General features: G+C 34.8%; 1 protein-coding gene across 5 annotated transcripts in view; it reads right to left on the reverse strand.

The window, feature by feature from the left end:
- The window catches only part of LOC145269035 (alkaline phosphatase-like), a 282,423-nt gene that overhangs the window by 128,627 nt on the left and 135,859 nt on the right, over positions 1–17,937 (reverse strand). For 4 of the 5 annotated variants that reach the window (XM_080124634.1, XM_080124631.1, XM_080124632.1 and 1 more), the window contains 2 exons: positions 14,500–14,691; positions 10,753–10,875 (listed from right to left, as the gene is read on the reverse strand). In XM_080124634.1, coding sequence (XP_079980760.1) covers positions 10,753–10,875; positions 14,500–14,691 — 315 coding nt within the window. Of the gene's footprint in view, positions 1–263; positions 1,046–10,752; positions 10,876–14,499; positions 14,692–17,937 lie in introns of those variants that run through there. The other variant, XM_080124630.1, reaches the window with a different exon arrangement.

Below are 17,937 nucleotides of genomic sequence, written 5' to 3' on the forward strand. Positions count from 1 at the left end.
AAATGAGGGCGAAACTCGAGTCTTAGACTCCCGGTTTGTTGGCTGACATGGCTCTTCTGAGCTGCGACGTTGCTTGACTGTGGAAATAATTGTATTATCTCTCACATTCTGAAAATTTTCTGCTAGTAAATTAATAGGACCCTCCAGAAGATCCTGGAAACAAGAGGAAGAGTTTTCGATCGAGACTGTTTGACCCAGACCTCCGCACGAACAAACATACAAAATCGAGTTGTTCAGTTTTTTGTCAGCAAGATTTATTATTATTTTTTTTTTAAATCTGGGGCCATCTGAGTATGCGCGCGTTTGCGCGTAGTTTCTTGGGGTTGCGTTTACATGCACGAGTGCTCACTCGTACCTACCAAGATGGCCATCAGCAAAACATAAGAAATGACGTTGTTTAATATACGGAGAACTACTTATTTTCGGAAAATTTAAATGCGATATTCGTTTTCAGCATATCCGAAAACCGTTGCAGTCGTCATTTTAATTGAAAAATCGTAAGGTGGAAACCAGGTAAAAATTTCCCAAATATTTTAAAAAATTTTTTAAAAAGTTTCGTGAATAAATAAATTAATAAAAAAACATCTTAAATAATTAAAAAAAAAAAATTCCTGCCGAACAAACGCACAATTCTGTTTTTTATATTTGTATGCAGAATGTCACGGTCAATCGATATCAACTGAAAGTTGTTTCTTCTGTTTCCATAATCTGCTGGGGTCCTAAAACCCTACTTGGTCCAATTAATATTCTGTTAAAATCTACAGCAGTGGTCTACCCTACATATGGAGGAAAAGGAACACCGAAAGGACGATCATCGTTAGCGAGGCGTTTGCTTTACTACCGGCCGTATTAGCCATCCTCTCGCAATGTGCCTGGTTTTGTCCCACGCAAGATGCGTACGCCAAGGCTGTCGGAATAAAGACTTGCTCGCGAACGCCGCGGAAAATATGAGCCATGGGTCCACTAGCAAACACGGCAAGGTCCTCACCGCCGTGCGTCTCGTGTGCGCGAGGAACCGCACTCTGCTGTAGGTAGGTGTTTTTCGCTGCGAAGAAGAACAAGAAGAGAAAGAGCCAAGAGAAATGGCAATGAAAAAATCAGCCAAAGATACCGGAAATTCTTCATTTTTTTTTTTTTAAGGAAAGTAGGGATTGAAGACCACCAGGAGAGGCGCCGGGTTTTGAGGATGAGGTTGACAATGAGGGTCGATCGCTTGGCAAAAGGTTGAGGTCGCACACAGGAAGGCGAGTTTGTTAGGAAGCGGAGATCAGTGATGACAAAATAAAACGAATGATAAAAAAACCCCAAAAAACAAAACTGTATACTTTAGTTGATCTTGAGTAGATTATCTCCCTTGCATGAGAATCCAGATTATCTCCCTTGCATGAGAATCCAGATTATCTCCCTTGCAATAGAATCCAGATTATCTCCCTTGCATAAGAATCTTCAAGTTAAAGAAAATAGCTATTGAATAAGAACTCTTCAGACTATTTTTCTCATCTTTAGTGTTATTAGAAAAACGTTTCGGTCGCTGCAACCTGCGACCTTCTTCGGGTGTTGAGAACATGCTTCGTTTCCTACTAAGGAAAAAATAGGGTTGGCTCTGCATTACAAGAATTCAAACCGTTTGTTTAAGGGTGGGTCTGATCATAAAGAAGGTCCAATCATCAGGAGTCACTAAGATATTTGTGAAAGGTTTTCTTATGGTTTAATTTTTCAGAATATCTATACTAATTGTTAATATTAGTGAAAAAAAAAAGTGTTTTACGAAACAGAGGATCGATATAAATGCGTGTTTTTGTTAAAAAAAAACACTATGTAAGAGGGATAACTCTAAGAAAAAGCAGGAGCACAGAAAAATAATTAAATTAATAAAAATAAAAATTATACAAACGTTTACAATAGGAATGTACGGATGCACGGTTAGGAAAAAAGAAAACTATCACTCCCTACCTCCCTCTAACTACCTGACGTCATTTTCAGACAGCCTTTTGACTTTCTGACATTTTGAGCTTCCGCAGAACGCATTCTTAGACGAGTTTTTAAAATTTTTTTTTGGTTTGTGCAAAGTCAGACTCTTGCTTTTGCGGGCTAATTACGCTATTTTGTGCGTTTTTTTTTGTTTTGATTTGTGCAAAGCCAGAATTTCTTGCTTTTGGAGGCTAATTAAGCTATTTTTTTGTACAAACAAGGTGTTTTTTTTTAAATTTTTTATTTTATTTCACATCGTAGGACTTTACCTTACTAATTACCTTTGAAATAGACATAGAAAACTAATATTTATCTTTCAAGAGATTTTTACAACGAATTTAACTTCAAAATTTAACTGAATTTGTCAGTTTCCGAATGTCGCCGTGAAAACATTTTTCATTATAAGTTTTTTTTTTCACGCTTAAAAAATTTTTTTTTTTTTCACGTGTAAATTTTTTTTTTTTTTTTCACGTATACAAATATATATTTTTTCCTTTTGGAAATAAACTTTTAGTTTTTAATCTTTCAAATACAATCAAAAAGTACTCGGAAACCTACAAAAATATTATGATAAAACCGGCTTTCAAAACTATGTCCCCATATTTTTTTCGCCATTAATGCATATTGACACACTGGTTCTCGTTAGATTATTATTATTATTTTTTTTACATAGGCATCACCACTTATCAAGGCCCAGAGGCCACTCGAGGATAAGGGTTAAAGAGTGTACAGTAGTCAATTGGACAATATAGTAATCGTTAGTAATGGAGATTCGGTAAATTTGTTAACTTATATGAAACGGCTCATCAAAAACTTGTTTACGTTAGACTTGAAGATAACCATATTGTAGTCAGCTGGAAAGCAGAGAAAACGGAAGATAATTCAATAGGCGTGTTGTTCTAAGAAAGAAGCTTTGCTCATGGAATCTACGTTTAGGTTTAGGCACAGATAAAGAGTGGGGGAAATTATTGATAGCGTTTTCTGCTAGTCGGGTGTTTCTTGTGAAAGTTTCGCGAGGGGGGGGACCATAGATTGGAGCTCAGTCGAGCACTTGCCGTGAAAATAACGATAAGGCAGAAACAAACTCGCAACATCTCTTCTGTGAGAAAGAGGTTTCAGGGAAGATAAAAGAACATCTCTTACAAGGCTACGAAGTCTATTTTGAACTCTATCAAGGCAGGACAAGAGCTTTCTAGGAGCTCCTGCCCAGATGTGGCAACAGTACTCCATCCTAGGACGTACCTGGCTCTTATATAGGTCGCGAATTGCATCAGCAGTGAGATATCTACTGGATCGATAGAAGGATCCCACCATTTTTCCAGCAGCCTTGGCAACGGATTTAATGTATGTGTTCCATTTAAGGTCAGGAGTAAAGGTCAAGCACAGAAGCTAAGCATCGTTTAGCGTGGCTAGTACAAGATGGGTGACCATTTGGGAATACAAGATGCTGTATACGATGGGAGGTTGGCGACTAACCTATTAAAAAGGGACATCCAACCCTCGTGGGAGGTAAATAGCAATTTAGAAAAAGGCGATTGGGACGCGAAGAGGTTAGAGGAGGGAAATTGGGAGAAGCGAGCTTATTAAACAAAAAGTCACACAATCTAGCAAACCAGACGAGTACACGACTCCAAGTAAGCAGCAAACGGTGTTCGACCAGATTTAGTTCCTGATATTAAGCCTCATCATTAAACTCTTGGCGAGAGTTTCTGTTTCCCAAATCTATTAATTTATTGACTAAATTTTTTACGTGAAAGCATAGAATAGTTAACAAAGCTCTCTCCATGTTAAAAATGGCTTTCTAAATAAAAACGTTATTATTAGGGCTATGACAACAGCATATTCTTTTCATTGTTTTTACTCTCGAGTATATATCCGACACAGTTAGACACAATCAATCAACCGAGAACCACATCACTCTACATAAAAAAAAAACATATAAGATATCGATGGATATATACCTGAGAATCTAATCAATGAAAAGAATATGCTGTTTTCATAGCCCTAGTTATTATTTAAGCAAGGCCCGTAAACCGCAGAAAATTGACGACTTATAAAGTTTTCGGGTATGCTGAATACGAATATCGCATTTAAATGTTGCTCAGACAGGTAGTTTTCCGGAAATTAAGGCATTGTTTTTTTTTCCAATTATTAATGAATTTAAGTGACTAACGCCATTTTGTATTTGTCTAGGATGGCTGTATGCCTTCTAAGAGTCGCTATAGATGACACTGTAGTGCAGATTAGTTAACAAAACCCACATGTTAAAAATGGCTTTCTAAATATTAACGTTATTATTTAAGCACGTTCCGTACACCGCGGAAAATCATTTTGAAAGCTATTCTAAACATGGGGAAAGGGGAGAGCTTTGTTAACTATTCTGTACTTTCACCTGACAATTTAACGAATAAACTAATAAATAAGAATAGTGCAATGGTAAAGAAGAAGAGTAAGCGTGTGGCCAGACTGCCGATTCCCAACGTCATGTATCGTGAATTTTTCGTTCGACTATTCCTCTTATGGCCGAATCGTCATTTTCTCGCTGGCGACTGTCGATGGGAACACACGTGGTTTCACAAAAGTAGAAATGTAATAAATCGTGGAACAAAGGAGAAACACAAACGCCAATGTTTCACATATAATTGATTGTTGGACTTGTGTGTGTGTCTTCTCCCTGTTCTATCGATCTTACTTTTGTCTCTGTTTCTGTTTCACAGTCAACTCTAAAAACTATCCAACTTCCATCCGCCGCGACGGGCATCTAGTTGTCAACTAACTGTCTCCTCCATATTGGTATCTGAAGTCCCCCCCCCACTTCCGGCTACCGGAAGCTGTCCTTCCCTGTTTTATCTGTCGGTTTCTATTGTCATTGTCAACTCTAAAAAGCTCGATCTAAAAATACCTATAGATTCATTGTTTGTTACTTCCTATCTATTGTTTCCTATCCCTTTGTCTATTGTCTCAGCACTTAATGGCTCAAGTCCACCTCAGGTCCACTTTATAGTATCACAAGCGATCCAAAGGAGAAATTCTTTAATATCAGAAATTGTATCAGATTGAACACCGTTTGCTGTTGACTGAGTCGAGGATTCTTCAGGTTTGTTTGTGCGAGTTCAATTGTTCCATAGTTCGTATAGTTAACACAAGTCTGACGTCACGGAATCATGCTTTCTTTTTTTTCATATTGTTTTGGCAGTCCCTATTGAACACCACTTGCTGTTGACTGAGTCGAGGATTCTTTAGGTTTGTTTGTGCGAGTTAATTTATCGTTTTGATCACATTCCAACATTAATTTTTATGAAAACAATATCAAAGAAGGAACTGTTGATGTAAATAATTTATTGTTTCAACGTAAGTAATTTTTGTAATTGAGATATTTAAAAGCGTTATAAATGCCGATTCGATTTGTCGTCAATTCTCCTCGAAATTTCGAAGGAACAAGTGCTTTAATGTTTAATATTGTCATAAATAAATAAACAAACAAATAAATGAATAAATAAAAATAAATCGGTTGTTTTTTTTTTCATTTATTTGCGGACCATTATCCTTATCTTTTCTAACTATTGTTTCACGACGTTTCGACCAACTATTCGTCTGGCCTTCGTTAGGTGGTTAACTGTCGTGAAACAACTATAAAAATGAGAATAATAGTCCGCAAATAAATAAATAAATAAATAAAATACACAAATTACTCATTCCAAAGGATTCCAAGAATTAAATCGGTGGGTATTCGTTAAAATTTATTGCGCTTCTACACTATCGGGACGAAATTTCGAAAACCGTAAAACTGAATTTCACATGAAAACAATGGTATCTACGTAATTACTCGTATTTTAAAGATGGTTATATCCAAAAATTACGAAAATCGATTAGGTAGAAAATTATTTATCAAAGAAAATAAAATATAGAATTTGATAAAAACGATCGTAAGACACAGGAGAGTTCAAAAGGGAGGGAATTTTCCGTTTCGATTTAAACAAGATGGCCGCAATTTTTCACCTGCTAACACGATTAAAATTGTTTTTTGTTTTTTAAATAATTCAGTAATATTCAGGTAATTTCGACTGCGTATTTTTGAAGCTAACATTGTGATTTATTAGAATTGACAAAAAATCAGTTGAAACCATTGTTTTTTAAAATCTGAAAACTCCATTTATCGACTACAAAATTTCATCCTAATAGTGTAGAAGCGCCGATTTTTTTTTAGTAGGAACAGAAACCGTTAGTAAGAATTTGGATATTTCGTTCTACAACTACAAATAATGAACTAAACAAAAGTAAACAGCAACAAAAATACAAGCAAACAACAAAAATACATTTTCATCTTATTTTCTTGATTTCAATCTTTTTAAAAATAAAATATACATATTTAAAACTGTTCAGTCAGTTTTGATCTATGTTCTTAAACAACAACAACAACAACAACAACAACAACAAGAAAAACAACAAAATTCCAATCGATTTCATTAAATCTCATATTCAATCCGATCAATAGTTTTTTTTTGTTTTGATTAATAATACTAGTGTGTAGCAGCCGAAACTTGCTACAATCATATGCAGGAACTAATTCTCGCGGCTCGAGATTCGAAATCCATTTTCTCCCTGGCTTGTCAAATCAAAAGCTAGCTCTCAATCACGTGATCGAGTGTATAAAAGGTAAAACCAAGAACGCTCTCTTTCTTACTCCCTGGCGTCAGCTGGCAGCAGACATTGGGCCTGGGGCTTTGGTCCCAGGCTGAATATGATCACAAGCTAACATGGCGACCTTCTAACTCCCATTTGTTTCCACCTTGCTCTTTCTTTCTCCTTTAACCGGCTTCCTTTGTCTCGACGACTACTAGCTATAAACACGGGTAAAATGAACTATTCTCTCCTCAACAAGTCGGCAATATATTAAATCTCTCTTTACACAAGAACACTTCCGCCTACTAACCCGTTTCTCTCAGCTACAAACCCTACTAACGAAGATCACAAATAAAGTTTTTTTTTATTAATATAGAATGGAACTCCATTTCGTTGTCTCTTATTCTATAAGTGAGTCGGTTAGAGGAAATAACCTTCTCATAATCCCAAGTTCTCATCTTGCCACCAATGACACCGTGAAGAAATCTGTAAGATTTTTTTTTTTTTACTTATTTCATCGCTACTACTTTCCCTCTCTTCTCTTTTTGATAAGCGATTGAACGTTGTTTTACCTATTTACATTTCCACAGTGTGTTTTATAATCTGTGTATTATTAGCACATACATGATGACTCCAGCCTTCTGAGACTAGTAAGAATAGTAGATACAGATAATTTGATAGCGCGAGACACACACACACACACACGCACACTCACACACACTCACACACACACACACTCACACACACACACACACACTCACACACACACTCACACACACACACACACACACTCACACACACACACACTCACACTCACACACACACACACACACACTCACACACACTCACACACACACACACACACTCACACACACACACTCACACACACACACACTCACACACACTCACACACACACACTCACACACTCACACACTCACACACACACACACTCACACACCCACCCACACACACACACTCACACACACACACACACACTCACACACACATACACACACACACTCACACACACACACACTCACACACACACTCACACACACACACTCACTCACACACACACACACACTCACACACACACACACACACACACTCACACACACACACACACACACACACACACACACACACACACGTTTTCCGCTCAGTAAACTACGTAGTTTGACGGCAGTGGGTTTATAAAGTCCCCTTCAGACTTTGTCCCGATTAAAATAAAAGTACCGGTATTTAATTCTCTCCCACTTCAAGAACTTAGACACCAGAGTCAGAATGCGGGATCGAGAAGTCAGCGATCCCCGAGGAGGGGCTCTATTTATTTGCTCCCCCACCGAGAAAATTAGGCACAAGGCCGATTTTTAATGTGAGGAGTGAAGGGGAGGGGGAAGGGAAAAGGGGACCAGCTCCCGAGAGGTGGGAAATGGGAGCTGGATAGTGATTTGCCAGCTGGCCCAAGTAGGGTTGCCCCTACGTGGACCAGAAGATTGCCACAAGGGCAATGGTCTTTGCTTGCAGCATCTGCACTTTGATCGTCTTTGCTTGCAGCATCTGCCGGAACAGATACTACACTTTGATCTTGGCCCGAAGGCCACAAAGGTCCCCCCTGCGAGAGGAAGGTGCGACCCCCCCCCCCGAGGAGGGGCGAGAACCAGTGTGTCAACGTGATTGTGCTGAGACAGACAGGCGTATAACCTCTAACATATTAGACTGGCAGGCCGTCCAGCATGCGTCCGTTCTGTCTACATATCTAGAACAGAGCGTGGTGTCATCAGTGAATATGCCCATTTCGGGAACAATTTTATCAGGAAGGAATAGTTAAGGAACTAGAAATGACCCCTGGGACATTCCCACATTAGTGTCACGTTGTTTAGATGTACAACCATTGAGGACATTCTGGATATTTCTTTTAGCTAAGAAGGACCTTGCTGGGAAATCATTATCACGTTTGATTTATTGGCAAAATATTAAGCGAATATTAAAAAAAAATATATTAGACTGACAAAAAAAAAAAAAAAAGAAACGAAACAAAAAAAAAAACAAATAAAAAATCAGCGATTTAAAAAAAATAATAAATGACAGAAACATCTTTATGATGTACATACCCGTTATGAACGAAAAATGTCATATTCCAAAAATCAATTAAATTAATCAAGTATATTATTGCTTATATAGAAAATCAATTTCTTACAATTTTGAGCGATTTAAATAAAAAAATATGTGTGGCCATAATAAAACTGATTTTCATCTCGATAGTTCAAATTGAGTTGCCTCTCCTTTATTTATAAAACAATTGTGCTCATAATAAAACTGATATTCATCTCGATAGTTCCAATTGAGTTGCTTCTCCTTTATTTATAAAAAAATTGTGGTCATAATAAAACTGATTTTCATCTCGATAGTTCAAATTGAGTTGCCTCTCCTTTATTTATAAAAAAATTGTGCTCATAATAAAACTGATTTTCATCTCGATAGTTCAAATTGAGTTGCCTCTCCTTTATTTATAAAAAAATTGTGGTCATAATAAAATTGATATTCATCTCGATAGTTCAAATTGAGTTGCCTCTCCTTTATTTATAAAAAAATTGTGCTCATAATAAAACTTATATTCATCTCGATAGTTCAAATTGAGTCGCCTCTCCTTTATTTATAAAAAATTGTGGTCATAATAAAACTGATTTTCATCTCGATAGTTCAAATTGAGTTGCCTCTCCTTTATTTATAAAAAAAATTGTGGTTATAATAATCTGATTTTCATCTCGATAGTTCAAATTGAGTTGCCTCTCCTTTATTTATAAAAAAAAAATTGTGGTCATAATAAAACTGATTTTCATCTCGATAGTTCAAATTGAGTTGCCTCTCCTTTATTTATAAAAAAATTGTGGTTATAATAAAACTGATTTTCATCTCGATAGTTCAAATTGAGTTGCCTCTCCTTCATTTATAAAACATGGCGGATGAAAATATAAGGCATCCTTTTGTCATAAATTTGATTTTCTTAGTAAAAAAACCCTACTTGATCAATTAACATGATTTTTGGAATATAACATCTTCGTTTCGTAACCTGTATGTGCATCATAAAAAATTTTAAAAGATATTTTCCGTCTGTTTGTTATGAAAATAGGTTTAATCTATATATAAACTGTAAAATGTGTTTGTGCGTGTGTGTGTGTTTGTATGTCCTGCAAAAAAACTTTTGACACACACAACGAACACTGACAAAATTGGTATTGTTAAGAAGATCGGTCTCTCGGACAACAAATATCGAAAATTTGCAAAAAAGATTAATTTTTTGACCATCAACTGGACCGTTTTTTTTTTGCAAGAAGGGATCAGTTTTTGTGTCAACATTTTTTCAATGTCATTCATGCCTCGCGATCTGGATGTATGTATAAGACACGTTATTTCAAAAGCCCGTGATGTCACAGGTCCCGTAGGCAAGATAGCTAACACGTTTGCTTCCCCCCCCCATTTTCCTCTTTTGCGTTACAGGTTAGAGCCTGGCTACTGCAGCTATTTTTTTTTTGCGCTTGCACGGGTACTCGGTGCTATTTAAATTTTTTTTAAAGGGATATGGGTTCTCAACAGCCTTACTATATCATCTCTGCGCACTCAAGCAACGTCGGGTTCCTATACTAGTTCTAAATATGTACCAAAAGTTCTAATTGATTTTTATATGCGATATATAAATATATAAAAAAGAATCCAAAAAAAGCAATCTATATATCTACAAAAGTGAACGTGTCTCTATGTGTGTGTGCACATTTTCCTACGCAATAACTCTGTCAATTTTCAGTCTACAGACTCGAAATTTGATATACAGATTACTGAGATTTGGGAAAATCGATGCGATCGGTTTTCGGCCAGAGATTTGGCTGTTAAGGGGTTAAAGTTCACCGATTTGATCTTTTAGAACTCTACCAAACTCCTCCGACAATTTTGGGCCTAAACACTTGAAATTTTAGATATAGGTTACTTGGACATGGATCTAACTTAATAACATTATTAGAGCCCAAAACAATAAATGTTATGGGGTAATAATAGGGATCAAAGTAAAAAAAAATTGACCGTTTTTTTTTTGCTCAGCATACACCTCCAAACACCTGGGCAACGCCGGGCACCCATGCTAGTAATATACAACAACTTACTTGTATCGACATCTGTAATGTTTTGACGTGGGCTTTGATACCCGGGTCCATTACCATATACTAAAATAGTCATTGGTTTGTTGTCAAGCGGGCTTTTCTCCTCTTCTCCTATGGGTACCGTGTCTGGAAAATAATAATAATAATAATAATAATAATAATAATAATAATAATAATAATAATAATAATAATAATAATAATAAAATAATAATAACAACAATAATAATAATAATAATAATAAAAATAATAATAATAATAATAATAATAAAAATAATAATAATAATAATAATAATAATAATAATAATAATAATAATAATAATAAAAATAATAATAATAATAATAATAAAAATAATAATAATAATAATAATAATAATAATAAAAATAATAATAATAATAATAATAATAATAAAAATAATAATAATAATAATAATAATAATAATAATCATAATAATCATAATAATAATAATCATAATAATAATATTGATAATAATAATAATAATAATAATAATAATAATAATAATAATAATAAAAACAATTATATTTATGAAAATACATATTTGAAAAGAAACATGTTTTTTAAAATTTAATTTTTATTTAAGAAGACGTTATACCCTCCTATTAATTTTAATATTGGAACATAAGCCTCCTTGCTGCTTCCTAGTTGCTTGGGGGTTGGAAAGAAAGTACCGGTGAAGAATCCGTTCTTGACAATAAGCCCGACAGGTGCAGGGCCACGAACTGGCCGAGTATCTTTCGGACTGAGGTACTATGTCGAATTTTGACGAATTTTGTCCTTTTAATTCAGCGCATGAGCATTGGCAGTGTTACGTACTATATAACTAAAAAAAAAACAGGGCCAATTAAGTCGGCATGAAAATAGTTTTGCGTATTTGACATCCAGACAACGCCGGGTTCATCAGTTACTTTAACGGGCAAATGTGCGCTGCTTGTCCAACCAAAGATCCAGTTTTTAGAATGTTGACTTTTAAGGATATATAAGAGGTAATCCGGCCCGCTACGAACGAATATAGGGTGTTCATTCCGAAAGCCATTCTTAACATAGGTACGTTGGGGGCGTTTATTCCGAAAGCCGTTCTTAACATGGGTAGGTTGGGGGCGTTTATTCGGAAAGCCGTTCTTAACATGGGCATGGTGGGGTGGGGGTTATTCCGAAAGCTGTTTAATATGGAGAGGTTGGGGGGGGGGTTATTCCGAAAGCCGTTCTAAACATGGGAGGTTTGGGGTGTTAATTCCGAAAGCCGTTCTTAACACGGGGAGGTTGGGAATGTTTATTTCGAAAGCCGTTCTTAACATGGGGAAGTTTGGAACGTTTATTTCGAAAGCTGTTCTTAACATGGGAAGGTAAGGGGTGTTTATTCCGAAATCCCTTCTTAACATGGGGAGATTGGGGGTATTTATTCTGAAGCCGTTATTAACATAAGGACGTTTGAAGTGTTTATTCTGAAAGCTGTTCTTAATATCGGGTGGTTGGGAATGATACCCCTAAAAAGCGACTCTTTGAAGTTAAATCTTATTTATTTAAAAATAAAAAAAAATTGAAGAGCAAGCTGGTTAAATTCTTCTTTTTGAGGGAGACTTTCTTCGATTACAGGTATTCAGTAAAAGTAACGCACTTGTCGACTGCTGCAAAACTCGAATAGTGTTTGCGCATGCTGCATGAACAACTTCCTTTCATTAACAAACATGGCGGACAATTCGAAATACTAGAAAATAACATTGCACATGGAATGCGTTAATATTAAAAAACTACTTGTCGACAATAAATTTAAAGGTGTGTAGCAACCGACACTCGCTACATACAGACAGGAGCTACTTCTCACGACTTCGAGATTCGAAATCCATTTTCCTCCTGGAAAGTTGTTTATTAATATAGAATGAAACTCCATTGTGTTGTCTCTTATATTCTATAGTTCGTTCGTAACGGGCCAGATTATTCCTATATATCCGTAAAGTCAACATTTTAAAGGTAAGTCTTCGGTTGGACAAGCAGCGCACATTGACCATTTAACGTTATAACAATGGGTTGGTTTGAAGAAAAAAAAACATGGTGCTTACCCAGAATTTCCCCTCCAATGAAATAACAAAAAAGAAAAAAAAAAAAAACAAAAGAAAAAACAATCAGTCTGATTTGTGTGCCTGCACCCGAAGAAAAAAAATCGTACACCAAAACAAATCACGTAGGTTGATCGGTTAGTTTTATTTTTAAATAACAAAATTAAATGTTATGGCAAAAAGAAGGCGACGCCATCTTGAATCAGGTACGTCTAAGGATGGAGTACTGTTACCACATTTGGGCAGGAGCTGCTAGAAAGGACTTATCCTGACTTGATAGAGTTCAAAATAGACTTCGTAGCCTCGTAGGAGATGTCCTTTTCTCTTCCCCGCAACCTCTATCTCATAGAAGAGATGTTGCGAGTTTGTTTCTGCTTTATCGTTATTTTCATGGCAAGTGCTCGACTGAGCTACAATCTATGGTCCCCCCTCGCCAAACTTTCACAGGAAACACTCGTCTAGCTGAAAACGCTATCAATAATTCCCCCACTCTTTATCTGTGCCTAAACCTAAACGTAGATTCCATCAACAAAGCTTCTTTCTTAGAACTGCACGGCTGTGGAATTGTCTTCCGTTTTCCTGCTTTCCAGCTGACTACAATATGGTTGTCTTCAAGTCCAATGTAAACAAGTTCTTGATGAGCCGTTCCACTTAAGTTAACAAATTTACCGAATTTCCATTACTAACGGTTACTATATTGGCCAATTGACTACTGTACACTCTTAACCCTTATCCTCGAGTGGTCTCTGGGCCTTGATAAGTGGTGATGTTTATGTAAAAAAAGGAACAGGGGATATAATTGCAAATAATTCAAACTTGCGAGATTTTAGAAAGCCATTCTTAATCTAAGGAAGAGGGCAATGGAGAAAAAACAAATTTAAATTCGTTTAAAATGATTCATACCTCTATCTCTACTATTATATAAAAATCACTTTGTGCGTGTGTGAGAGGTCCTTCCTCATAGGTTCCGAAACGGCTGAGCCTATCTTTTGCAAATTTCACACAAAGTTAATTTATATGTCTGGCAGTGTTCTTAGATATGTTTTGTACAGAAATCGATCCAATAAGTATTGGAAATCCAAAAATCCGATCTTAAAAAATAGTCTTTCTTCTCTTATAGATAAAAATGAATTTTTCCAGAGGAATATTTTATGTTGCACCGGTGTAACCTCGGCCGATGTAACGTAAAATATTCCCCTGTAAACACTTTTCTTTTTATCTATAAGAGAAGAAAGCCTATTTTTAAGACCGTCAAGCCCAAATATCAGCTGACGTGATATTGTAAACAAACACAGACGGAATTTGATGAACGACATTATCATTATTATTTTTTATTATTTCTTTTTTGCGAATTAGTCCACCGGTTAAATTATTCATCGTAATAAATAATATTCAATAGAGGATTGATTCTATAATAACACATACGCAATCTGCATTAATTAAAATATCATATTTAAGCGTACTGTAGAACCACGCCACTCCGGGTGTCCAACTAGTTTTCTTTATAAAAATAAAACTACTTAATCAATTTACGTGATTTTTGGAGTATGATATTTTCTTTCCATCACGGGTAGTAGTACAGCATAGAGATTTTACTTTAGTTTTATTTTTTTTTCATGGGGTCAAAGAGTTCTAGAAAAGTAGCTCAAAATGTATATGTTTTGCTTTTTCACTGACCCAATAAATTTGTCCCTCGTGGGGGGTAGCCAGCCAAATTGAAGACGTGTGAATGGTCAGCCGTGACCACTATCAATGTGTCCTCGACGTTCACCAAATTTTGTACGCTTATGATGGCGTCATCAAAGCTCACGGTTTCGGTCAGCGCTGCCTTCGCCACGTTGTTATGGTGACCGTGGTCGATTCGGCCACCTACAAAACAGAACAACAGAAAAAAATTGTTTAAATACATTAAATTACCATATATTTCAGCGTATAAGACGACACTTAAAGTTATCTTTAAAAACCAATATTTCATAAGATACCGTGTGTTGCAATCTCTGACCTTGGTTAAACAAACATGGTTTCCTGAGTTAGCAGTCGTCTTATACAACGGATATATGATAAATTTATTAAAATTTGCTCCAATTTTGAACTTCATCTTACCTGACGGTCGCCTTATATGTCGAAATATACTAATCAATCAACAATTTGCAAATACCAGCTTAATGTTGAGTGGAACAAAGATACCGTATATTTTAGCGTATAAGACGGACCTTAAAGTTATAAAATCTTCTTTAAATAAAAATAATTCAATAGATACCATTTGTTGCAATCTATAGCCTAGGCTAAACAAACATGGTTTCGTGATTTAGCAGTCGTCTTATACAACGGATATATGATAAATTTATTAAAATTTGTTCAAATTTTAAACCTCGTCTTATCTGACGGTCGTCTTATATGTCGAAATATACTAATCAATCAACAATTTGTAAATATCAGCTTAATGTTGAGTAGAATAAAGATACCGTATATTTCGGCGTATAAGACGACCCTTAATGTTAAAAAACTTCTTTAAATAAACATATTTCATAAGATACCGTGTGTTGCAATCTCTGACCTAGGTTAAACAAATATGGTTTCGTGATTTAGCAGTCGTCTTATACAACGGATATATGATAAATCTATTAAATTTTGCTCCAATTTTGAACCGCGTCTTATCTGACGGTCGCCTTATATGTCGAAATATACTAATCAATCAACAATTTGCAAATATCAGCTTAATGTTGAGTAGAATAGAGATACTGTATATTTCGGCGTATAAAACGACCCTTTAAAGTTAAAAAAAATCATATTTAAATAAAAATATTTCACAAGATACCGGATGTTGTAATCTCTAGCCTAGGTTAAACAAACATGATTTCGTGATTTAGCAGTCGTCTTATACAAACAGATATATGATAAATTTATGAAAATTTGCTGCAATTTTTTTTATCCCGTTTGGCTTTAGGTGTATTAAAGTCACCTTTTACCCTATTGTACTACATAGTAGAGACTTGAAAGGAACTTATATTGGATTTGCGGTTTCCATAAACTGTAAGTTGAATTTTACAATCAAAATTTATTGTTCGACTGAATACTCCAAAAAAACAATTTACCAAGTCATTATTCCGCGGAGTTTCCCATTATCATTGACTATACTATTATTAGAATTATTTTGCATTTATTATTATTATTATTATTATTATTATTATTATTATTATTATTATTATTATTATTATTATTATTATTATTTTTATTTTGTCATCTTTATCATCATGATGACATTTTGACAGCCTTAATAAACTGTGATTCTGCAACACTTAAAAAATTATAACCATCACTCCTACACTTTTGCTTTTAATAATGACATCGAATTTCTTTATAGAAAGTTCGTTTCATTCTGTCTAGACAATTTCCGGTTACAGTAATACGAGCTTTCACGGTCACTTTTTCTTTTTAAGCCGACGATGAAGTTTCTCATTTTGGATTTCTCTCTTCTTACTATTAGGTCCCATTTGACTAGGGACAGACTTCTCTTTGGACTACTGCACTGCTCGAAAGAAAAAAACAATTTTCATTATTTCAGCTATTTTGTAAGCTTTCCAATCGGATTTTTGAAAACTTTCCAATCGGATTATATACATCGTCACGCTGAACTTATTTTGGAATACATTCTATCTAAAGAACTATTTTGCATTTTGGATCAACTCTAGAGGAGTTTCATTCAAGCTGAAATATTATGCGCGGTTTGTTTTTATATTAGGTTTTTACATATCCAATATTTTTTCATTTTTTTATTTGGAAATTTATAACAATAAATTGCGGTTTCACTTAATGCCTTAACAAGCAAATTCTAGCATTGCTACAAATATAATTTGCTGATTTCTTTATGTCCTCTGATGAGAAGAATAATAAGAATAGCATTCTTTGAAACTCCACAGAATAAGGACTTTGTAAATTGTTTTTTGGAGTATTCAGTCGAACAATAAATTTTGATTGTAAAGTTCAACTTACAGTTTTAATTTTCTGTCTCTTATAATAAGCTCTACTCTCTATTGTGTATTGACCTTTTTTAATTCGGTTGATATGAAATTATATATATATAAATAATGTTATTTACATTAGTTTGAAGTTTACCATTGCGTATATCAGGTAAACACTACATCCCTTTGTTTTCATTAATATATATATATATATATATATATATATATATATATATATATAACTACTTAATTTACTCACATAAAATTAATATACGAAAGTATAGATTTATGCGTAAACTTCAAGTATTTACTTCAAAAGTGCTCAATACGTAGGTAGAGCTAGTTAGTAAGTTATAAAATGTATATGGCGATTAAGCTACACTGAATATTCTGCGTTTCATCCACTATACAGGCTTAGGCGCATAAGCCTGAAGAATCCTAGAGCGGATGAAATGCGAAATATTCAGTGTAGCTTAATCGCCATATACATTTTATAACTTACTATATATATATATATATATATATATATATATATATATATATATATATATATATATATATATATATATATATATTAGTGATGGGAAGATTCCCATATTTTTCCCGATTCCGATACAATTACCGATTCTGAACTAAATTCCCGATTCCGACACAATTACCGATTCCGATTCTTTATAAATCTCTATATATTTAACTATAGAGTTTTTCTCTGGTTACCGTAAAAACACACGTTAAATGTGCAAATATTTTCCTTAACGTAAAAATATACTGGTCGGGGAACGATCTATCAATTTTAGCTTCACTGGTAATTTAAAATCAATAATTATCGATTTATCATCTAATAATTATTACCAGTATTGGAAAATTTAGTTAAAAAAAAAATCAAATAAAAAAAGAGAATTAAAAGAATCGTTTTGGCATCGGAAAATCGGTACAAATTTTTCCGATTCTGATACCCTCACAAATTCCGATTTTTTCGATTCTGAGTAATCGTCACAACACTAATATATTAAGGCTTCCTTCAGTCTTGACAGACTATGGATACCCACGGTAAGGGTGCCTGCGCGTGAAATTTTTTTGTGGCAAGAGTTGCGCAATCTTCAACCACATTTCCCCTGAATCGACATTATTGAATATCAGTAGCAAGTGGAGG

Source organism: Euprymna scolopes, chromosome 45, assembly GCF_053919585.1.
Source record: "Euprymna scolopes isolate OS-2025 chromosome 45, ASM5391958v1, whole genome shotgun sequence".
Lineage (NCBI taxonomy): Eukaryota > Metazoa > Mollusca > Cephalopoda > Sepiida > Sepiolidae > Euprymna > Euprymna scolopes.